Below are 23,652 nucleotides of genomic sequence, written 5' to 3' on the forward strand. Positions count from 1 at the left end.
TACCTACGAAATCGTGTAGCATACATCGAAGAAATCGATCGCATCGAGTACAAAGGCATACCTTCGATGTTTTCGATGATTTATCACGTTTTTATCGTGAGAATTAGACCACGTTGCCTCTGCAAGCATATTGATCGTTCCTTCGGACGTATGATTAATCGATTGAGGGGATACGTCATTTTTTTTGGTTTCCTTACTTGTTCGAATTTCTACGAAATATAAATACGAGATTATTTTATTCTTATATCTCTATTTCGAAAGAGAAATAAAGGAGGAGAAAGAGATGAAATTTGTGTCGGATTATTCGCAGCAAACGCACGCGCGACTCGCTCGTAAAAAGCAAGTAATTTCCGCGCTCGTGGTCGCTCGAAGGTGCACCTACGGATATACGTACTTATGTACATACATATGTACATGCACGCGCGCGTACGATCGAGACTCGTCCGTATAACATACATAAGCTTATTTATATATGTACGTATATATATATACGTATATATATATATATGTGTATATATGGTACACGTATATAAGACACAGTGGAACGACCGAGCGAGCGACTTTATTAATTATCATTCCCGATCGAAGTATGAAACGAAAAAAAAAAAAAAAGAAAAACAGAAAAAAAGGAAAAAACAAAACAAGCGGTGCATCGTGCCGCTTCGAAACGCGTCGCGTAAATTAATGTGTCAGGGACGCGTTGTACCTCCTCCCTTTGCGAACCCGCAGATTAAAATCGAAGATGACCGTATCGATGTATTCTCGAATGGTAAGATACATTCAGGTAGCGAGATCTCGTTCGATCTTACTCGAGTGAGAAAGTGTAAAAGGCGTCATTAATATACGATATACCAGAAGTACATATTTTATTTTACAAGAAACAAAAGCACAAACATATTTTATCTGTAAGAGGAACGTCTTCTCTCTCTCTCTCTCTCTCTCTCTCTCTATCGTGCACGATATTCGATTATTTATCAATATTTATGTTGGCCAATCATCGTTTTAATTTCTTGAAAAAATAATCACTAGAATATCGTGAAAAAAAAAAGATTGTATTGATTCGATTCTAAATATGTAGGCTCTTCTTTGTTACGTGTTTTACACCAGGCCATTGACTTTCAGATTCAATAATGGATATACATACGTATGTACCATGTAAAATACACATGTAAAAGCCAAGAGTGAAATTTCGCATTATTCCATCGAGAAATTTCGTTGGCACAGCTTCGTTACTCTTCGTCAACGAAGAACCCACATTGTCACCTAAGTTTCATTATTCACTTTACTCTCGTCCTCGTCGTCCTCGTCGTCCTCGTTGCAATGCGAAGAAAGACATACGTACTTACAATGGCGACCGGTTTCACGTGGTTTCCCAGTTTCTCGATAAATTTGAATTTCTAAGTGCGACCTAAGACTGGCGAATTTCACGCTGAAAAATAGACAATTAGACAATTTTTCACGGACGAATTAAAGTGGACAATCGGCTTGTCTTCGTTTTCCTTTCGTACGTTCGACTTACAATAACTAGATTGCGAGGTTCTCCGGGTTCTCGTTTTCCCTCTCGTTGTGAGAAAAAAGATCTGAGAGAGAGAGAGAGAATAAAAAAAAAAGGAAAAAAAGGAGAAAAAATGAAGAAAAAAAGGAGGAAAAAATGAAAAGAAAAAACGAGTGAAAGAAAGACAGGCTAATTCGTGAAACGGTGTCGGAGGCATCATAGAAAGAGGCTCGAAGGAGAGTCACGCCCTCCTCGTTACCCGTCCACCTCTCTCCACCACCCCGCTTTTTCCTTTTGGCGATAATATCTCGGCAAATACCGAGCCATGGAACCCTTTAGTCGCGGTCCAAGCTGCCGCCTGTGCGCGTAATGCCCTAAAATTAAACAAGCCACGGCGCCGAGGGCGACGACGGCCATCCGAGTACTTTCTCTCTCTCTCTCTCTGCTTCTCTCTTTTCCACTCTTTTCTTTCCCTCAACCAAAGGAGAAGAGGCAGCTCTCGTCTTTACCTCGTCGTACCATCCTTCCTCCTCCTCTTTTATCATTACGTCGAATTTGTTCGTCTTTTCAACATTCAATATTACCCATTTAAAGTCTATTCTGAGAATTCCGATTCAATCGAGATTTCTATCCGAGAGAATAGAGAAAAGTATCGTTCCAGTTTGCACACCTGGCAGGTCATGCGACTCAACTCATTATCTCGCATATTCAATGGAACAATGATCAACCGTTACGTTGTAACAAAAGCAAATGCAAGAAATTCCAAAGAAATCCTATCGTCAAAAGCTTTTCGAGATTGGCATTCTTTTCTTCGACTATTTAAAGCATCACTTTTGAGCGTCTCATTATGCGTTTACTTAGACGCGTAGGATGAATTATCTATTTCAATAAATAATCCGTTATGCGTGAAGTATGAAATCTAAGAGAAGTGATCAAATGAATAGCAAAACATGGATTAGGAATACTATCAAGATATCGATAAGTTTATAGCTCGTAAACGTCTTTTCAACGTTGAAAAGATTTAATATTTTCATTTAACGACAGTTGGACGAGATCATATTAAAAGGATCAAACGTATCTCGAGTATCTGCTAATATCTCGAGGACTATCGTTGGCACGACTAAAAGATTCACGCCCTAAACTTTAAGATAAAATCTCCGACGCATTGTCGCTCTTGTCCCGATACCTGATACCAACAGGGTTCTCCTTCGTGGAGATCCCGTGGGATCCGTTCGCTCGAAACGTCCTCGATTTTACATTGCCGACTCATTCTTCGTAACGGATATTTAAGGAAACCAGGTCAAATTATTCTAATTTCGTAACTTTTACATTTTCTAGGTATCAACCATGAGACTTGAGTCTAGCTCGAAAAAGCTGCTAATTAAAGGACATAAAGATGTTAAGTCCTTACCTCAAAAGATTCCAATTTTCTCAAGGATTTTGTTGAACGATCGTAAGTCATACCTTTTACTTTATCTCGGTACGTTAATATTCGCTCTTAACTGGCCATTAACTTTATTTCGCGTAACTCCAAGCAAATGAGTAGGCCGATGTAAGAAAGCGAAGGATTTTATGTCCGCGGAACTGATCTTATAGACGTGTATGATATACCTGTATTCGTGTGTCGTACGTAGATCCTCCGGGACACCAGGTACGCGTCATGGAGTTAACGGCTTACCGGAACAAACCAGAGGCGATAAATCAGAATCATTAGGGAATTGGCCGCGCCTTTCACGATTCCTAGTCGCTTCTTGCATCCGTCGCGAGATTTACGTCCGCCATAAAAATCTATATCGCATCTTGTAACCCTCTCTCTCTCATCTGTTGCTGTTACACCTTCATCCTTCTTCCTTCATCTTCGTTCTTTCGTCTCTACCCTAACTCTGTCATTTTCTATCTCTTTTTTCGGTTAGCGGTCACCCTTTTTATGCTCTATCAAATGTGAAATTACAAACTGGAAAGGAACGTCTTCTTCTACTTCTTCTTTCTGCAAGTTCTCGCCTTTAACGTCGTTCCTAGTTTCTTTTTTACGATCGACGAGATCAAGGGAATGGGCCGAATATTAAATCCTTCTTCGGTGTATTAGAAGAAAGGATTTATTTTTCAAGCGACGACTATTTTCTTAAAAACGACTCTTCCTCGATCAAATTAAAAATCGTCTCGGAGGAAAAGGAAGAAAGAACGTGCGTACCTAAATACACGTTTGAAAAGTCCTTCGACGGGATATCGTTCAAAGCATTACGCATCGAAACGACGCGAGAAGATTTCGTTCGATGGACGTCTCGACGCAGCTCCATAAAAGTTGTGGAACAAGAAGGAGTAGTAATTTCCATACAACGCGTCTGGCATATAACGTTTCACCTTGTAAGAAGGCGAAGCGTACTCCGCGATGAATTGAAATCGAGAGAACCGAGAAAGAAAGAGAAAACCACCCTTCTTTGTAGATAATGTAAACGCATATACACGATAACACACTCGTATACGTAATATATACGTATATTTAACTTTATATCTACTCGCACAAAGAATATGAACGTTTCGATCGACACTTCTGAAGTTCGTATAAACTCCAATGACTTCAAAGGAACAAAGAAGGATCTTAGAAATAAAAAAAGAAAGAAATGTTGAAAGAAATTCAATTTTATTCCCACGTAGTACGTTTATCGGCGTCGATCATGAGAATTCTCACCGGTTACTACGTATCGAGAATTCTCACTCACGATTTTCCTTACTTTTTTCTTTTTCTTCTTGGTCTTTTCTTGTTTCTTTCCTTATTCCTTTTTTCTTTCGATGACCGCTACCGTGACGCTACCTTTTCGGAAGGTCCACCGTTCTCACGAAGAAAGTAACCACACGATGCTCGAAGAAGGAGGCACCATGGTATGGTTCCGTTCGATTCCATTCCCGCTTCGTATTTACTTTCTAGGCACGAACATAAATTAGTAGTACGTGCCACGCGTGTAACGAATACTCGGATACCGATTGAAAAGATTAGAAAGACAGACAGACGAAGAGAGAATGAGAGGAGGATAAAAAGAGATGAAGAAAAAAACAGAGAGAAAAGGATTATGGCGGTAGGATGGAACGCAGTCTACGATTTTCTTCGTTCTTCCTCGATATACATACATACTTTTATACGGGGCGCAGTATCTCTTTTTAATTAATATTATAAGGTATTAATAATTGATTAATAATTAATACTATAGGTAAAAGGATAAGCGCATACTTCTGATATTTGTGTACATATCAAAATGTTATTCGTTGTAGTCAAATATTAAGTTGATCGTGTATCGAAGAAAAATAATTAAATTAATGCATCGTACTCGTCTTTTCTATACAGTGCCATAATAATATATATATATATATATATATATATATATATATATACACATGTAAGTTCAGGCATTCCGATTAAAATTCATCACCCTGTATATCGTTCGTAGCCCGATAGAAGAGGGTGCGCCATCGAAAACATCCAAGAAGGGAAGATCCTTGTCCTTTTTCTAAGACATCACAGCCACGCCGAGAATGCTTGACGTTTGATAGGCTACCGTGCGCGGATGTAATAGTGATCGTCCTGCTATTCCTTTCGTTGATAAATAAATTTCCTTTCGATACGTTATTCGTCGCGCACAAGCGCGCGTCCTCGCAGTTCTCCTGATTTACGATCCAAGAGATCCAGCAAACTCACCCGTCTTCATTCTTTTCAAACTGTCGTTCTTTCGATCGTTGCTACGATCGTTTTTCAATCTTCTTAGCGTGACTAGCAAACTTACCTCTATGAATCAACTATTTGATTTATACATTTCTGAAAACATAAACCATCATTAAGAAAGGTTTGAAACTTTTAATTGTTCTAGAGTTTCGAAAACTCGATCGTCCTCCAGAAAGCAAAAAGAAAAAAAGAGAAAAGAGAAAAGTCAAATGAAGAATCGTGTTAACCGTTAGCAAGCAGAGTACTTTAGTCGTAGAAACCGCACTTGTAGTTTAAGAATCCTCTAACGACGTCAGGATGAGAGGCCACTCAATCACGTTAAAATCAAAATGAATCACTGTGGCAAACATTATTTAACAGGAAGAATTTATTTAAATGTAGATACCGAGTGAATTGTTATATAGAAGGAAATATTTTTATTGTCCAATCGTCTATGGTATAAAAAGTTGTATTTGCCCGATATCGTACTTTGAAACATCGATTCTTTTCGATTGCATGTACCCTTTTAAATCGATGGAAAGATTTTTTGGAGCAGAAAGTAAAGAAGATAAATGGTAAGGTTTTTGGTGCGCGAACAAGCGAATCAGTCTGATCGACACGATCTTTGTGATCGTACACCGCGAACGATCAACATAATCCTGTAACATGTAGCTACTTCGTAGAAATTCGATCGGTCGATCTTCGAAGATTCTATCTAATCCGTTTAAACGGTCCCGCTTAGCTTTCGAATGGTGCATTAAGCCGATGCACCGGGGCGTTTCGGTGTCGTGGGATGTATACGCGCGTGTGCGTGTGTGTGTATATATATATATATACATATATATATATATATGCACTATATACAATGGTCGACACACAAACGATTAGAGATATAGACTAGATAGAAGCTTCCTACTAAAAACGATATTAGAAGAGTACGCGTCTCCGAACCATGAAAGAATTCGGAATCGATTGTACACGCTTCTTTCCAATGCGAATATTACAAAAAGCTACATTGTACTACGTTTAAAATCAATTAACAAAATATTTTATTTGACAGGAAGAAAATTTAAGACGCTGTAAACTCAAATGCTAAGATCACGGATTACAAAAAGCACGGATTTTAAGCGAACGATCGAAATAATGTTACCTCTTAAACGTAATTTTCATTGATCTCTTGAGGAGAAAAAAAAAGAAAAAGAAAAAAAAGAAGAAAAAGAAATAAAATCAAACGTTATAGAAAGTTACGAAAAATGATGGACGAGTTTAAAACGATCTCGAAACGTGTGGTCGAGTACGAGCAGAGTATTCTGATTTATATATGTTTCTAGACGTAGAAGGTATAAAAGCAGAAGCGTCATGTTATCGACGGCTCGAGTCGAGTCATTTATTTTGTTTAATTTGAAATGTCGACGACGGGACGTCATCGTAGATCGGAGATCACTCGGGCCGATCATTGTCGGGGATCACGGCGCCTCGATCGGTAGGCGTTCATCGATAACGAGAGACCTACGCTGCGCAAGAAAGAAAGGGAAAGACGAGAGGAAGGTTTCAAAACGCAGCCGCATACGTAATGGACCCCGGTAGAAAAAAGATTTCCGGAGATGGAGTCTCTCAGCCGGAGACAGGTGAATGTTTGACATTCCTCTCGTGGCCTCCGCTTTCGACGCCCTAGCCGCACCCGATCATCGCCTTCTGTTTTCTCGATACCTCCTCGATCCCTTCTCGATCCCTCCTTCGATCGACGCGCGACAACGTTTCCTTCGTCCGACAGAACGCAAAACTCGTTTCAACTTTTTCCCCTCTTAAAATTCTTATCTTCTGTCTCGTCGCACTTGAAATTTCGATCGCTTTTCAATTTCCAAACTCGTAGAAATCGTTGAATATCAATGGTTCATTGAATATGAATCGTTCCGATATGTAAGCTTTGAAAGAATTTTTTGTCATATCTTTCGACAATAGTTAACAAACGTTATGATCGTTTCACAAAGCACATGACTATTTTTATATACATACGTATATCGTCACGTAAAGGATCTATATCTTTAAAACGTCAAGAGCTAGTTCAAAACACGATTGATAAATGGGGATCCTATCGGTATCCGTCCGTCTATCCCTCGTGATAAAAATGTGGACATCGAAATTTAATTAAACGTCCTTTTAACGATAGATATTCTTCAATTTCTTCCTACTAAAGTAAATCTACATATAGGACTCGCATGGAAAGTCGAAACGTGGTTATGTCCAGTAAACTCTACGTTATTACCTTGGACAAATAAATCCAAGAAGATTAATGATTTCGAATGACTTTGAACATTTTTTTTCGACGGTTTGACGAACGATTAAAAAAGAAATTATTTCAATTCCAACGGATTAAGATATTTCTGAAGGACAAGAGAAAAAAAATATTGTCAGAAATAAGACGATGACTCTTAATCGTTTTTGTTGGTGTATAAACGTAGGCCACCACCGCAGCCGCCATTGCCACCACCGCCATCACCTCCACCACCATCTATAAGAGAGGGTATTCGAGACGAAGACAATTTATTCTGAATTTGCCGGGTAAGATCCGAGGACCCTTTTTGAAGCACGTGCATTCTCGGTCGTATACTGCCCGGACCATTGCTCGTTCGCGGTAAAATAATATTGTCCGACTAAATTCTTCTTCCACCTCCGCTTCGCCTTCCATCGTGCTACGCAACGTGAAACAAGACAAACTATTTCGAGATCTTTGCTTTTAAGTTTCTTTTATTTATTTATGCGAGCAGCACGATCGAATGACGTTAACTGTTATTATAGCGACATTTTCCTCCTATCTGCTCTCCCTCTCTCTCTGTCATCTTTCGAAGAATTACAAACGAGAAAACTGTCCATTCTATTATTGACATCTTCAAGTCGTAAAACTCCATTTAGTCGACGCGATTTCTCTTCAAATTCAATTATCCTAACGCTAGATAAATCATGGTCGATCCTTCATGAAAGACGAAAGACGTCCCACCCTGGATTAGAAGAATTTTGGCTAATTCCACGTTTTACGATTTCGATCTGAAGGCATTCGGTTCCGAGAAAAATAAAGTAAGGATAAATCCAGGACGTGTGGGTGCTGTTAAAGGGATTCGCGCGAGGCCAGGAACACGAATGCGAGTCTTGCATGAATCAAAAGTGTCTCGATTCATTGTATCGCGGCTTCGGGATGATCAGTTGCAGAATTGCAATGATCAAAGCCATTGTCGAGGAGGAAGCCTTTACAAAAACGTTCCATCGACCTTCTTCCGTAGCATCGCAAAAGGACTTGACGCCATTGTAAGACCACCCCGAAAATAAGAGAAAAAAGAAGAAGAAGAAGAAGAAGAAGAAAAGAAGGTTCGTACGTGTCCGTCGCTACTTCAACGTAAGAACAGCAACTAGCTCGCTTTTGTCGTAAAACGCAACTCTCGCAATTACGATTCGTAACACGCGTCTCCCTCGTGTTGCCTCAGCAAACATCGCTAAAACTTTGCGTGTGGTCGAAAACACGAATCCTCTCGTACGAGCGCACCAGCTGAAGGATCCTCGAAATGAGTAACGGGGATTCCTCGAGACTTCCCCTCTTTAATTATGTTGCGAATCTCTCTTAGAGGCCATCTTCTCGAGTATCTTAATTTAAAATACTTTCACGAATCCGATGCTTTGCTCCTATTTTCATACTTGGCATTCTGTTAAAAGACCGAGAACTCTTGGTTGGATTCCGGATGACTCGTCGATCGCAATTTATTTCGAATATCTTTCTGTCTTGTAAGAGAAGCGAGGCGATCTAACACAATGGATCGAAAATATACGTGTTTCTTTCCTTTTTCTTTTTTTTTTTTCGAAAGATTTATTCTACGGATAACAACGGTAGCTCGAGAGAACCGATTCGAAAGTCCAGTTCTCAAGTCCATCAGCAGGGAAATTTGGACTCGCGAGACAAGCCGAAGTTCGAGCAAACAAGGACGTCGGCAAAAATCAAAGGCTGATTCTTCGTCCGATATTGGCCCGTCGGTTCGTTCGACGGGCTAGACAAGATCTGCAAGCTCACGCCCTTGAAAATCCTTTCGAATGGCGGCCCGTTGACGAACCTTCCTCTTTTTCTGCTATTGGTCTCTTTCCTTTGCCGTACCGTGTTGTTGTAACACATTTCGTACCGCAAGCAAACAGAGTTCCTCGTTTTGTCTGATAATTGCTGGAAACACCGGGCGAGTGTTTGCAGTGTCATCGACGTTCGGTCACACCTCGCAGCACTGCGACCACTTCCCAAAGCTCCTCTTCTTCGCCTCCACCGCTGCTAATGTGTGCCTTACGTTCTTATAAAAGCGACTTCGTTCAAAAGCTCTACCACTTTGTCGCTTCGATTACGTTTTAAATGCTTTCCAAGTCGGCACAACTGGTTCTCTCGAAGATTGCATTTTAAACAAGAAATGTTCGCGCTTCAAATCGTTTCATAACTTAATCCCGAGGCTGGTAATTACACTAAGATTCCATTTGATAAGATTATACGCGTGGAATGCATTCTCTGTATCTCTGATGTTCCTAGATTGTGTCAACCATCACAGTATCATGCAGATTATAATGGAAAATATTATTGAAAATAGCTTCGAGCATAATAATTAGAAGATTAAGTGTACTATCCGTAATCCAGTTTCTTCGTTTAATTAAATTGCATTGCATGTATCGCATTAGTGCTTCCATCTATATGAGTGTGAGTGAGACATCTAGGAAAGCCGGTTGGTATAAAGAAGCAATGAAGTATTAATTCGCGATTACTTAAATAACTACGATTACGGACTTAAATTAAAGAGAATTTTTTCTTCGCAAAAAAATAATATATATCAATAGATGTACCGTTAAAGACACTTAATTCTAATTTATCCTTCGGTTTATGTACAAGTCTTACAGTTAAATATCAATCGTTGCAGTTCGTTACAAAGTTCTTCGAATTAAAATTTCATTAACTCAAAAATAATTAATTTTCTTCTAAAAGTTGTGCCTCCGTTTCGTCGTTAGACTCATACATCTCTTCGTCCTCTTCCGCCGTCTCTTCCAATTTCTTTCTTTCTTTAAGTCCAGCAGCCGGTGACCTTATTAAGGACAAATCGCGCTGAACTTCCTTAATATCCCTTTCTTGTTCCAGCGTACGACCCTTACGCAAACGCTGCATGATGTGTAGATTCTGTCTCCTCTGCTTAATGTTTTCGACTTTCTTGATAGCTTCTACGGTCTTCGTCCATAATTCTCTGTTGTATTTCATTGGGATATTTCTCCTCTTCTCGAATTCGAATGACGGATCTATTGCCAATTCCTTGCCGACGGTCTTTCTATACGCTTTGGTCCATTTAACCTTTCTCGGATTCTTTTTCTTTTTGAATGCCGCGTGACATTTCGATCGACAAAATCTAAAAATCTATAGATTACAACGGTTATAAAGTTGTTAAAATATCATTTACGACGACATTAATATAGAAACACGTGACATAACCTTAAAAGTTTATCAAAGCCAACCGATCGCTGTTCGACTCGAAATTTTTCACAAAGAACTGAAATAACAATTTTATGCGTTACTTACCTTACAATCGTTCCTGACGAATTGAATTCCGTGTCCCGGATAAATCCGAGACGAACAAAAATAGCACGTCTCGATACGCATCCTGTACAGTGACAGTAAACGAAGAATTGCACATGGACGCGTAATTTATTCCTTTGCAAAACCACCTAGTGTTACATCGACGAACTAACTCAACGCTTATCGAAAGATAAATTCGATACGGTTTAACTCGAGATAGAAGATTTCTTAGAAAGGCGTTTGAATAGAAAACAAAGACATTGATCGAACTGTCTATACTATATATATCTAAAGGAAACACTAGTGTTTGATATTTTGATAAAATTAAATTATGCTTGTATCATTACGAGTTTCAACTTAAACTCTTCCGTTTTTCCTTTAAAAAAAGTTATGGACGATGTAGAAATGGCGGGAAAGAAGGAAAATCGCTTACCAGAGGAACGAACGTTAGTTGACAGCGAATTATCGAAAAATCTGTATCTTATTCTTATTTTCATTGAAAATGGTTCATATGACGTCGAACAATGATAAAAACGTAATTAAAAATGAGGAAGACGAAAGTGTGGATGTTCTTGAAAGGAAATCTGTCGTATACAAAGATTTATCTTCTACCTTGGTACAAGAGACAAGTGATTACTCGAAACAGTTCGCACATATTTATGCAGCTAGACTTGCAGAACTTGGAGAAGTTTTGACATCAAAAGTTCAGGCAAAGTGGAGTAAGATATCGCTGATATTTTAATCGATTTTAATACTTTTGTATCTTAAAATTAATATTTTATTTTACGTGTTAGAAGATGTTCGACTCTTAAAATTAGCAGATTTAGAGGATTTTGAGGGAGAAATCTGCGTTATAATTGGAACGTTATACAAACATCAGCAATGGAAACCATCAATTTTACAGGAACTTAGCGAAGAACATCAATTGTCGTTACCAGCTTCAAGATCTGATTATTGTTCTGAAAAGGATCAGGTATTCTTAGAAGATGAAATGCTACGTATTAAATTAGTTGGTAAATTAGTTGACCTTGAGAGTATTGTCACTGGCGTAGTTTGTGCGGTATTAGGAAGCGAAGAGAAGGACGGTACGTTTCAAGTAAGTTCAAACGCTTATAAAAGTAATGTTATACTTCGTTATTATACAGAATTCTTTCATATAATACTTTATTTAGGTAAAAGACTGGTGTTTCCCTGGTTGTGTGCCTAAAACTATAGTAAGTTCAAGTTCAAATACAAATGGAAAGATCGTTCTAATATCTGGATTAAATTTTATTCAAAATTCGGACGACTTGGCGATGGAATTATTTCGTGAATGGATCTGTGGAATGGCTGGTAATGTAAAAGCTCAGAAGGAGGAAGCTTCTGTCGTACGGCTTATCATAGCAGGTAATACGTAATATTTTTTCTATTACAATAAATAAAAAATTACATCATTAATGCGTTATTTTTTCAGGCAATGCTATTAGCAACAATGAAAAGGAATATATACATAAAAACATGTCAGAGGTAAAAGTAGAAGAGAGTAAACATGCAAAAGAAACTGTCAGTGCAACGCAAAAATTGGATGATTTTCTTTCTGATATTGCAAAATGCTGCTGTGTAACTTTATTACCAGGCCAATACGATCCTACCAATAGAATGTTGCCGCAAAGACCGCTCCATCCTTGTTTGTTACCTAAATCATCCAAGTATTATTTAATTAGCATAAAATTATAAAGAAGATCATCTGTGCGTTTCGAAACTTGATCAAATCTATTTTCTTTAGACTTGGAAGTTTTCAAGGTGGTTCTAATCCTTGGATCAGTCAAATTGACAAACGTATGATAATGGGATCAAGTGGTCAACCTCTCGAAGATATAAAGAAAGCTGCTGGTTCTAAAGATATATCTCCAATAGAATGGCTAGAAAAAACTATTATTTGGAGACACATGTGCCCAACTGCACCAGACACCTTACCAGCCTATCCATTTTATAAAAAAGATTTATTTATAATGAAACATTGTCCTGACATATATTTCACAGGGAATGCCGATAAATACGAAACGAAACTGTGGAAAGGTTTCTATTATTTATTTATTTTTTTTTTTATATCTTTATTCAAAACTAAAACGATCGATTATCCTTTTACTTACAGGCGAGCAGAACCAAGTGATCAGGCTGATCTCTATTCCACAATTCTCGTCATCTCATACTGCTGTTTTAGTAGACCTGGAAAGTCTTGATACAGAGCTGATTCATTTTGGAATAGAATGAATAAGATTGTTATATATTTCTCATTCCTTTTCTTTTTTTTTTTTTTGTTTATCACAAATCATGTATGATTTATGATAAGAATTATATGTATCGATAAATTTATACATTTTTAAAGAATTTCACAGTAAAAAAAAACGTTTAAAAAATTGTTCAACGTGATTGAAACTCTGCCTATAGATATGTCGGTAAATCGTTGACCATTTACTCCGCAGATATAGTCGGTGATTGATTGACGAATTTCATAGAAACGTCGGTAATTCGTAATTGGATTTGGAAACGCATGTATTTATACGCATACATTTTTCCTCGTTATTATCTATATTACAAAAAAATGTTATCGTTATTCTCGATTCAACAGGAAATGTATCGATGCACTTGTATATTATACGAGAAACGAACAATCACATATATCGATTACAAGACGCTAATTAAATCTGTCAATTATAGCACGCTGCTCTTCTAGCTCCACTTTGTTCGTAGGTCTTGCAGTCCGATAATATCGGTCGTTTGTTTCTAATGTGATATACGCGTCTAATTTATTCTTCTACGTTAAAAACATGTGGACTTATATTTTGATATCTTTCGTAGTACTGATGTCATCGTTATTTTATCATTATCAATTTGGTAAACCAATCGGTATCATCGAAAATCCAAATAGCTATTATGATTATATAGTCGGTGAGTACGTGCAATTTTATTATATCTTTTTAACGCGGAACAATTTTTGGATTACTCGATTTAACATCAGAAAAAAAATATTCTCGCTAATTGACGTTTCGTTGCGTCGACGAGAAACGAGGTTGCATCAAAAGTGGCATCAGGTGGTAGAATGACGCATCTCGCCATGCTGATTGTTGGCATTGCTCGAGTAGAAATAATGTCGTACAAAAAAAGAAAAGAAAGAAAAAATGTTGATCGTCTAAATCGTCGTAAACGATTCGAGATCCTCGATGAAACTTCCATCGTCCTCGCTATTAGTTAAATTTTTTGATTTGCAAAGTTGGCGCTGGTACGACTGGTTGCGTGATAGCATCGCGTCTATCGGATTTATCAAATACCACGGTGCTGCTCGTGGAAGCGGGTGGTTATTTCAATTGGATGTCGGTGATGCCGTTGATGGCCCCGTTGATGCAAGGAAGCAGCTTAGATTGGGCTTATAAAACGGAGACGCAGAAGTTTTCATCGTTGGGACTTTGGAGTCACGTAACCAGTCTCTAATGAAATTTATATAAATATTATAGAAAACGATTCGTTCTGATTGACTTCAAAATTAAATTTAAATATATCGAACTCCTGATATTTTACGATATAATTATTATTTAGCAACAATCGTGGCCAAGAGGTAAAGGATTAGGTGGCAGTGGTCAAATGAATTATCTCGTTCACTCTTTTGGGAGATCCGAGGATTACGAAACGTGGCCTAAGGGATGGTCCTACGGTGATTTGATACCGTATTTTAAAAAAGTTACGGAAACGATGAGCGTGACTACCTTTTCATCGGATGATCCATTAGTTGCGGCCTTCATGGAGGCCGAAATTTCGATCGGATCTAACGACGCTATCTTTCAAAAGGGCAGCTATACCGCCAAAAGAGGAAATCGATGGAGTACCTATCACGCGTACTTACAGAATTCTTTGAATCGCAACAATCTTCACGTTCTGATGAATACTCTGGTTACCAAGGTAAATCCGATGGGATAATTCGCAAAAGTTTTTCGTTGTAAATCCTTTTCTTCTTTCTCAGATATCATTCAACGGCACCAGAGCGGTCGGCGTAAACGTTCTCTATAACAATGCTTCGCGTGGAAAAATAAACGCGAGAAAAGAAGTTATTCTTTGCGCCGGTACCGTCAATACCGTCCAATTACTTTTACTCTCTGGTATAGGACCGAGAAAAGATCTCAACAAATATCAGGTATTATTTCAATCGTTAATACGTATGAAATTTCTAACGCGAACGAATCGCAAGGTCGCGCAAAATCGCATCGAGTGGTATTTTCTCGATATAATAAGACGGATCTACATTAGCTTCCGTATAAATGATGAATTTTTATAGATACGAACGGTGAGCGATCTCCCAGAAGTCGGGAAGAATCTTTTCGATCATATGAATGTTCCAGTATACGTAAATCTCAAAGCACCGGTTAGTCTGACTTTAAAAAAGATGCAATCGATTCAGGAAGTAGCCAAATACCTTCTCTTTGGAACCGGTAATTAAAATATACTTTTAATCAGATCTTTCTTTTTCCTCCGCTAACGGAATAATCCTTTTGTATTTTGTTTTATTTTTACAAAATAAGGATCTCTTTCCTCGAATCGTGTTTTGGCTACTGCACGCGTTAACAATAGCGGTATCATTCTCTTCGGGATGGCTTCCACCGATGAAAAATTGTTGAAGGACATTGCTAATTATCAAACCGAGACTTTCAGGTCGCTCTTTCCTGCTTACAACGACACTGCCCACGAAGGTTTCCTCTATCTCGCCACTTGTCTTCGACCGAAGAGTCGTGGAAACGTTACCTTGAAATCACGAAGCATTTTCGATCAACCGAAAATCGATCCGGCTTATCTTCAAAACGACTACGACGTTCATTGCACTCACAAGGGTACGCAGTGAATATACCGAAGAAAAAAGATTATATCGATTATACCGATGTATTATAAAATACGAGACGATGTTCGCAGCGATAAATTTGGCAGTGGAGACTTTAAATTCGCGAAAGTTTCGCGAGTTCGGTGCTCGCGTTCATTTTCCCGATTTCGAGGAATGCCGACACTTCAGACAAGATTACAGGGATCAGGATTATTCCGAATGCGTTATGAGAATCGGTGGAGTTACCAGTCATCATCCCTGTGGTACTTGTAGAATGGGCACAGACGATAACTCGGTGGTCGATGAAAAATTAAGGTGAGGCGGAGAACGTGTTCGTGTCTAAAAAGAATATCAAGGAAAAGAAAATTGCAATACGAAATGCTACGAAGGATATCTTTCTTTTGTTTCTTCTTTTTGTTCAGAGTAAGAGGAGTAATCGGTTTGCGAATAATGGACGCCAGTATATTGCCTTCGCCAATTTCCGGTACACCGAATTCCGTCTTGATAGCGATGGCGGAACGTGCCTTTGACGTAATCACTGAAAGAACGAGCAATTAAAAATTTTGTCGATGGTTCATCGAAAATCTCCAAAGGTGCTCTCTGTTTAAAAAAGATCTCCTCGAGGGGCTAGAAAAAAAGGAATAACATGGGATCGATCGAAAATAAGCTCGCTCTCTTGACTTTCATGTTTTTTGTAATTTATAATTAATGGTAAAGTTTTTTTTTTCTTGTTTTACAGTAATCGAACAGTTATTAATAGTCTAATTAAATTTCGATTAATTTTATACAAACAAAAAGGATTGATGAGTTACACTCAACGACGAAACACGAACCTCTACCACCTTTCTGCTTTCTCTCCCTCTCTCTCTCTCTCTCTCTCTCTCTCTCTCTCTCTCTCTCACTCTTTCTTTCAGGAATGCGGGTGGGATGGCTCGGGGGTAAAAAAGAAAAGGAAAAGAAAACGATCGTGATACTTCGCGTTTCTTCGCGTTTGAAGGAAGAAAGCTTCCTTTTATCTTTCACCCTAGTGTTCTCTTTCGCAAGGTGTTTGACAATGGCAGAGCTTCGACGTACATTTTTTACCTTTGTTCCTCTCTCCCCCTCCCCTCTCTCTTTATCTCTCTCTCTCTCTCTCTCGCTCACTCATACTAATTCTTTCCGAAACGCTCAAACTTTTCCCACACCAACGCAAATTTTACCTTTTTTCTTTTACTACGTAATAAAGCGCAATTGCATCCTGTTAAATTTACTCTTTCGCTTTGTCTCACTTTCTTTCACACTTACATGCACACAACGGATGTAGAAGTTACACCCGCTCTGTCTCTCGTATAAATAAAATATCTGTAATAATAACGCGAAGCTCGTTGCCCTGACATTTTCGAAGAACACAGTCGAGACTTTCGTACGAGTCTTTGTCTCCGAGCCCCCCTTTTTCTCAACCCCTCTACGAAGACGTTCGCGTGTACGGAAATCCTTTGAAAGAATTATCAGGCGGTCACGATCGTAGCTTTTTCGCCAATGAAAACGTGACGTCGATATATTCCTTTTATCCTTCCCTTTCCAAAGCACCCCGATCCACCCCACAACCCAAATCCCACGTGATCTCTCATTTTCAATAATCGTAACGTAAATTTAATCTTTCAACTTAAAAACAAAATTGGTAACCACGTATCCCCGGACAAAACACACCCGACGCTTCTCCTTCGGCTCTTTTTCGAAGAAAAGAAAAAGAGAAAGAGAAAGAAAAAGACTATCATATCGTTTTATCGACCTACGAGTACGTATATGTCTATCTCCCTCTCTCTTTCTCTCTCTTCCTTCCTCTCTCTCTCTCTCTCTCTCTCTCTCTCTCTCTCTCTCTCTCTTTTTCTCCTACTCTTTTTCTTTCTCCCTCTCTTTTTCTCTTTCGCGTTCTATACACGCGAAGTAGGAAGGAAATCAAAAACGGAAGAAGAAAGATAAAAAAAGAAGAAGAAGAAGAAGAAGATGAAGAAGAAGAGAAAAAATTAGAAATAATAACGCACCGAGATATTCCGGCCATTTTGAATCCGGAAGAAAATTACATTGAAATCGAAATAATCGACATATAATTCTCCTCGATATTGATTATTCGAAGAACATCGATTTGATTAAAGCGATATCCTATACGGAATAGACTCGCCTTTTTTCTATATCTTCTCACATTTTAACTTTTATTCTTATCGTCGTCTCGAAACGGTCTTTTCGAACGTTTCACGAAAATCGACTATACGTAGTATCTATCTTCTTTCATTCAAAATTTCGTAAGAACGAAAAGCCGCTTCGAAACGATCACGTATGTACGACGTATGTGTGTCTCTTTTTGTGTGTCATTCGTGTGCCTGCATATATGTGAGTGCGATTATTTACACGTCGAACGTGGAAAGAAAACTCTCTCTCTCTCTCTCTCTCTCTCTCCGTCTCTCCCCGTTGTCGGCGGGAAATTTGAAATTCGCGCTCATTTCTTTAAATCGTCGGTTTATTTCCTCATCGATCGGCTTCTTTTCGTTAATTTTTTCTTGTCTTTTCTTTTTTTTTTCGTTTTTATTATTTTGTATTTCTTTTGTATCTTCTTTGATTCTTTGTTTCTGCTTATCTCGTAATATATTAATCGAGGGGAGAGAATAATAATGTTATTATTATTATTATTATTATTTATCATTATTATCAATAAATGGTTCTAACGCTCGGTCGCAATTTGCGGGGCCGCGTTGCGCGTCACGATGTCGGGGGCAATTCTTTTCCCTTTTCTTCTTTTTCATACGTTCGTTCATTCACTCTTGCTATCACGCACACGCACACACAAACACATCACTCTCTCCCACTTTCTCTTTATTTTTGTATGTTCTTACATTCTAACAAGTACGTCCTTATCGTTAGATATATATATTCTATATATCTATATATCTATATATATATATATATAATATATTTATATTGAAAAAATGAGTGTACTCTTCTTTCGTCCTTTCTTCATTTATATCAATAGGAAATAGTTAATCGATTAATTTGCAATTGCGTGTAACATAGACGCGTCCAGCGCATAGAAACATAAATAAATAAATATAAACGGATATATTTACATATACTCGGGGAGTTGCTGGTTGGGAAGGGAAGAAAAGGATAGAATTCGATGATAGAGGACAAGAGGAGGAGGAGGAGGAAGAGGAGGAGGAGGAGGAGGAGGAGGAGAATGGACGACGGAGGGACAAAGTGTGGTTTTGCGTGTGTTTCGTGTGTGGGAGGATCCTGATAGTATAATTCTTTCCTATACATATATTATGTATATACTCGCTATATACTACATTTACGTATATATTATATTTATGTTTGTCCATATGTATGTGCGTATGTGTATGGATGTATGTGTGTGTGTGTGTATCTGTGTACGCGTGCGTGCGTGTTCATTTGTTAGTACGTGTAACGTGTGTTCTTACAATTAGAGACTCTATAGAGTTAGTGTCTCTATAAGAAAAATGACAATAATACTCCTCTTTTATTCGCTCTTTTTCTATGATTATCAAAGAAAGAAAAGTTGTTGGAAAATTATGAATGATTTATGAGTTTTGTTTCTTTCTTTTCATGTGTATGTAGGTACGTGTGTTTTCTCGTGTATTGCGATACATCCGCTTAATGCGGCGAGGTTGAGGTAGAAGCGGTTTCGTATACTTATTTTATATGTCATTATTTAAATGCAGGTTTTATGTATATATGTACTATTTATGTACCGATGGTCGCCACGTGATTCTCCTTGCAGGTACGAACGATGAATTGGCGTATAATCGCGCTTGTGCGTGTGGTAGTGTCTGTGTTTTGAGATGAGGGACAAATGGGAGAAAAAAATAAAACACGATCTTCGCGATCTTTTGATGAAAAAGAAAAAAAAAAGAGAAAAAGAAAAGAAAATTAAATTAAAAAAAAAAAAAAAAAAAGAAAAGAAATCGAACGAAAAACACGCTTGTTTGGTGGACTCAAAATAATCAGTGATATTTCGAAATCAAAAGAGCGTTGTAACATTTGGACTAAATCAAAATAAACGTGGTTGGTTTTACAAAAAGAAAAAAAAAATAAATACATAAAAAAAGAAACAAAAAAGGAAAAGGTTCGTTTTTTAAGTAAAAATCTTAAAGAAAATAGAAGTGCGTTTGGAACGAGCTTAAGGATTTATGTAAGCAATTAAATCTAAAAGCGAGGATAAGGAGATTTTCGACGCGTCTAAAAGGAAGGTTCTTATTTCTTTTTCTTTTGGAAAATCGTCTCGTGCAAAGCGTCTCGGTTCGGCAGTGTAAAAGGATGCTAGGATGAGAAAAGATTGTCATGAATTTTGAAAAGAGTCGAACGTACAACGCACACGTTCGGGAGGGAATCGATCGTCGAAAAATGAAATCAAGACGAACAAAAAAATACGATTCGAAGATCGTTCCTCGCGTGCGTCGTTTTTCCTTTTTTCATTCGATCGATACAAGTTTTACGATCTTTTTCATCGTCGTAAACTCTTTGACGATAGTCGACGACGAAAAAAGAAAAGAGACGAAGTTTCGAAGTTTATTCGGGCGACGACGTTTTTGTTTTTACTTTTTGTTTCGTACGAATAAGACGAACAAGTAAGTAATTATTGTGAATGAACGAACATCGACAGCATCCTCCTTTTTCTCTCTCTCTCTCTTTCTCTCTCTCTCTCTTTTTTTTTTCCTTTTTTTTTGTTTTTAAGCCTACTATACGCTCGAACTATTGCATCGCTTGATTATTGATTTATGTTATTAAAACCTTATCGACTATTATACTTTGTAGTTTGTACTTGGTTTTCATATTCCTGAGTGAGGGACTCGTGATCGCGAAAAGAATCGACCTCGTCGTTCTTCTTCTCGACGAAGGATATTAAAACAACGATCGTTTTTCCCTTTCGCGAATTGTCTGATTATTTATTGAAAAGCTTTCTTCTTTTTTTTTTTTTTGCTTTGCGCTCTATCTCTTTTTTTTTTTTGTTATTTTATTATTTCTTTTTTTTTCTCTTCGGCTCTGTTACTTCTGACAATTCAGACGATGGCGCCAATTTTAAAAGCTTCTTTTTTTTCCTTTTCTTCTTTTTCTTTTTCTTCAGCCGATTCGCGAAAAAAGAAGAGAATATCAGCGCGCTTCGATATTTCGGAAGTATTTGTTCTATCGTAAAATATCGTGTAGGCTTTATTTTTTCTCTTCTTCTTTCTTTCTATTCTCTCTTACGTATAGAGATTTATAAGCTTTATATTCCGTGCACCCTGTATGTCGTGTGTGAGGTAGCATTTGTACTAGTGTGCGATGAAATATTGTGATCCATTATCATACTCTTGTCGTCGGGGATGAACAGCAGGGATAGAAAAAAACGCGATGATCGACAAGACGAAAGATATACGATGATCTCTGGCAGTGGTGCTCCCTTTTTGACAAACTTTTCCTATGAAATTGTATATGCGTTTTCAACTTGCATTTTCGTTTTTTTTTTCTTTCTTTGTATCTCTCGTTTCTTTTTTCTTCCTTTTTCATTTCTATTTTCCTTGTACTTGTATACGTGGAGATCATCGGAATATATATTCTTATCGAAGAGCAATCCTCGCGAGATCCAACCCTCCTTCCAACCTTTCAACAATTACACTATAAAATTGATCGTCATCGTGTTCCAATAAATTTACAGCGTGTACAGTTAAGTCCTAGAAAAATTTCACAATCTGTGTGTCCATCGATTAATATGTTCGTACCATTATTATGTTTCTTTTTTCTTCTTTTTTACCTTTGTCAATTGTTAATTTTATCTCTTAAACGTTATTTCTTTTTTTTTTATTTTTTTTTTTGTTAACTTTGTACTATAAGTCACGGCCGAGAATCGACCGCTCGCCCCCGAAATCGGAAAAGTAGCCCCACCTTGCGACCGCACGTTCTTTTTTTTTATTTTATATTCCTTTTTTCTCTCTTTCCTTTCTCCTTCTTCCCTTTTCTTTGCTCCCTTCCTTCCTTCCTTCCTTTCTTCTACCTTCTCTTCTCTAACCGGTAATTCTTCGTTTTTTCAATTTTCCATATTTCTCTCTCTCTCTCTCTCTCTCTCTCTCTCTTTCTCTTTCTTAGATCATTTTCGACCTAACCATTCTCGAATTATCATGCATATATATTTACACATATATGCATCAACGTCGCTTTTACACGTAGCGATGTATATAATCCCTTTTTTTAATTACTTAGTCTTTTATTTATATCATCTAATCGCCGATGTAGTATCTAGAATACTATATCGAAAATCAAGAAACGAGAAACAAAAGAGAAAATATAGATAGAACGGTACACAGCGAGTTTCTCGTATTCCCTTTTTTCCATTATCTATTCTTTCTTTCTTCCTTTTTTTATGTTTTTAGATTTTTATTTACCCGCCAATGTACTCTGTTTGTGCGTGATGGTGTAGGTGCAGCAACGATACATCGATTACTTTTCTTTTTCTTTTTTCTTTTTTTCTTTTTCTACTCATTCCATTCTAAGCCGCGCGTGGGGGATCGTTTCATCCCTTCCTCGATATCCCTATCACTTTCTCTCTCTTCTCTCTAATCCCGAAACTAATCCTAACAACCGCCACGCGAGGCAGTATACCGGATAAAACGAAGAAGGTTCACCCGTCACGGACATATACCATTTACATCGTGGATCCCAAAATTCCTTTTGTTCTAAAGTCCTCTCTCCTCCCCAGCCCTCTCTACACCTCCCCGTACTCGTCATTTTTCATCTTCCAAAAACGATCGATCTCACGAATGTAAGCTCCTCGTCTCGCTTTATAACTTCCCACCCAAAGTTCTCTGTGTCACACACGACATCTTCCCTCTCTCTTTTTTTTTTTTCTTTTTCTTTGCAAAAGGATTTTCAATCCGTAAAACACATATTATAGAAACAACATGCAACATTTTATCCTACGCCGTGATAATACGATAATTGAGTCGCGTACGCGTTTTCTTTCGAATACGAGCAGCCGTTGTCAGCTGTCCCCTTCTTTTCGGTTTTTCGGTTTTTCCTAGATCTTCTGTTTCGTTTTTCTTCTATTTATTTTTTTTTTCTTTCTTTCTTTCTTCCCTCCCCCCGTCCCTCATATAACTTTCCATACTCTTCACCGAAAAACTAAAGCCCTGACGATTCGCGAATACGCGTGTGTCGCACGGAACACGGTGTGTCCTTTTAAATATGTGTGTTCGTGTGTTTATGCGTGTGCACGTGCATGCGTCGATGTAGAAACGCGCGTGTATCCGTGTATGAGCGTGTCCGTCTGTACGCGCGCGTGTATCTCTATAATATATACATGGATACAGTACTTTTTTTTTTTTCTTTCCCTTAAATTTACACCAGAATTGCACGATAAACGATCGACACGAAATCGAGTGACAGAGGGAAAAAATGAATTTCGAATATCGTTCGTCTTTCTTTAGATTCTTTTTCTTTTTTTCTTTTTCCTTTGTTTTTCTTCGCTCACGATCTCTCCCTTCTCAATATAACGAATTTCAATGAATCGCCAAAGGAAGGTTTCAATCTCCGCTCGACTTCGAGTCGATACGCTCGCTCGTTCACAGAAATTTTGCACTTCCGAAGAAGATATACGTCTGTCACGAACGCCAAACAGAAAACTATATCTACGTGTATTAATTTCTCTTCCATTTATACTCGTGACAATACGTGCTCGTCGAAACGGAGAAAACAATGGCCGACGCGGGAAATTCAAGAAATAAATTTGACGATCTCTCCGATCGAATAAACTCACGGGACACGGAACTCAACCTCGTCGAAAATCTTTATCTAAAGAAGAGAGAAAACGAATGAAAAGAAATAAAATAAAAAAAAAAAAAAAAGCAAATGTCGGTCAAAACACGAAGGTGAGAAAAGAGAAAAGAGAAAAGAAAGAAGAAAAAGAAAGCCGTGTCCACCTTCGATGTGCCGGATTCTTCCTAGATATATTTTAACATCTTTTTTTTTTCGCCACGAGATTATACGCGTCTATAATTTGCTTAATCTTCATC

General features: G+C 38.0%; 3 protein-coding genes and 1 long non-coding RNA gene across 5 annotated transcripts; 2 read left to right on the forward strand and 2 right to left on the reverse strand.

The window, feature by feature from the left end:
• Window positions 1-842: 842 nt before the first annotated feature.
• LOC122630501 lies at window positions 843-3,307 on the reverse strand. Of its 2 annotated transcripts, XR_006327496.1 has the most exons (3): window positions 3,107-3,307; window positions 2,005-2,414; window positions 843-1,580 (listed from the first exon to the last, which is right to left on the reverse strand). It is a non-coding gene; the product is annotated as an uncharacterized LOC122630501 (long non-coding RNA). The 2 variants fall into 2 exon arrangements; XR_006327495.1 differs by having other exon boundaries at window positions 2,005-3,307.
• A 6,742-nt stretch (window positions 3,308-10,049) lies between these two features.
• LOC122630498 (probable ribosome biogenesis protein RLP24) lies at window positions 10,050-10,922 on the reverse strand. The gene is made up of 2 exons (XM_043815046.1): window positions 10,771-10,922; window positions 10,050-10,608 (listed from the first exon to the last, which is right to left on the reverse strand). Exons 1-2 carry the CDS (start codon window positions 10,849-10,851, stop codon window positions 10,171-10,173), a joined length of 519 nt encoding a protein of 172 aa, XP_043670981.1. The 5' UTR covers window positions 10,852-10,922; the 3' UTR covers window positions 10,050-10,170.
• A 100-nt stretch (window positions 10,923-11,022) lies between these two features.
• Window positions 11,023-13,169, forward strand: LOC122630494 (DNA polymerase delta subunit 2-like). Its single transcript, XM_043815038.1, has 6 exons — window positions 11,023-11,486; window positions 11,562-11,863; window positions 11,940-12,153; window positions 12,221-12,455; window positions 12,533-12,825; window positions 12,902-13,169. The coding sequence occupies exons 1-6, from the start codon at window positions 11,270-11,272 to the stop codon at window positions 13,018-13,020; spliced, it is 1,380 nt and encodes a 459-aa protein (XP_043670973.1). The 5' UTR covers window positions 11,023-11,269; the 3' UTR covers window positions 13,021-13,169.
• A 154-nt stretch (window positions 13,170-13,323) lies between these two features.
• Window positions 13,324-17,426, forward strand: LOC122630492 (neither inactivation nor afterpotential protein G). Its single transcript, XM_043815035.1, has 8 exons — window positions 13,324-13,698; window positions 14,021-14,223; window positions 14,344-14,703; window positions 14,765-14,935; window positions 15,077-15,230; window positions 15,321-15,626; window positions 15,706-15,928; window positions 16,036-17,426. Exons 1-8 carry the CDS (start codon window positions 13,578-13,580, stop codon window positions 16,169-16,171), a joined length of 1,674 nt encoding a protein of 557 aa, XP_043670970.1. The 5' UTR covers window positions 13,324-13,577; the 3' UTR covers window positions 16,172-17,426.
• The last annotated feature ends 6,226 nt before the right edge of the window (window positions 17,427-23,652 follow it).

The sequence above is a fragment of the Vespula pensylvanica genome, chromosome 7 (genome assembly GCF_014466175.1).
Source record: "Vespula pensylvanica isolate Volc-1 chromosome 7, ASM1446617v1, whole genome shotgun sequence".
Classification (NCBI taxonomy): Eukaryota; Metazoa; Arthropoda; class Insecta; order Hymenoptera; family Vespidae; genus Vespula; species Vespula pensylvanica.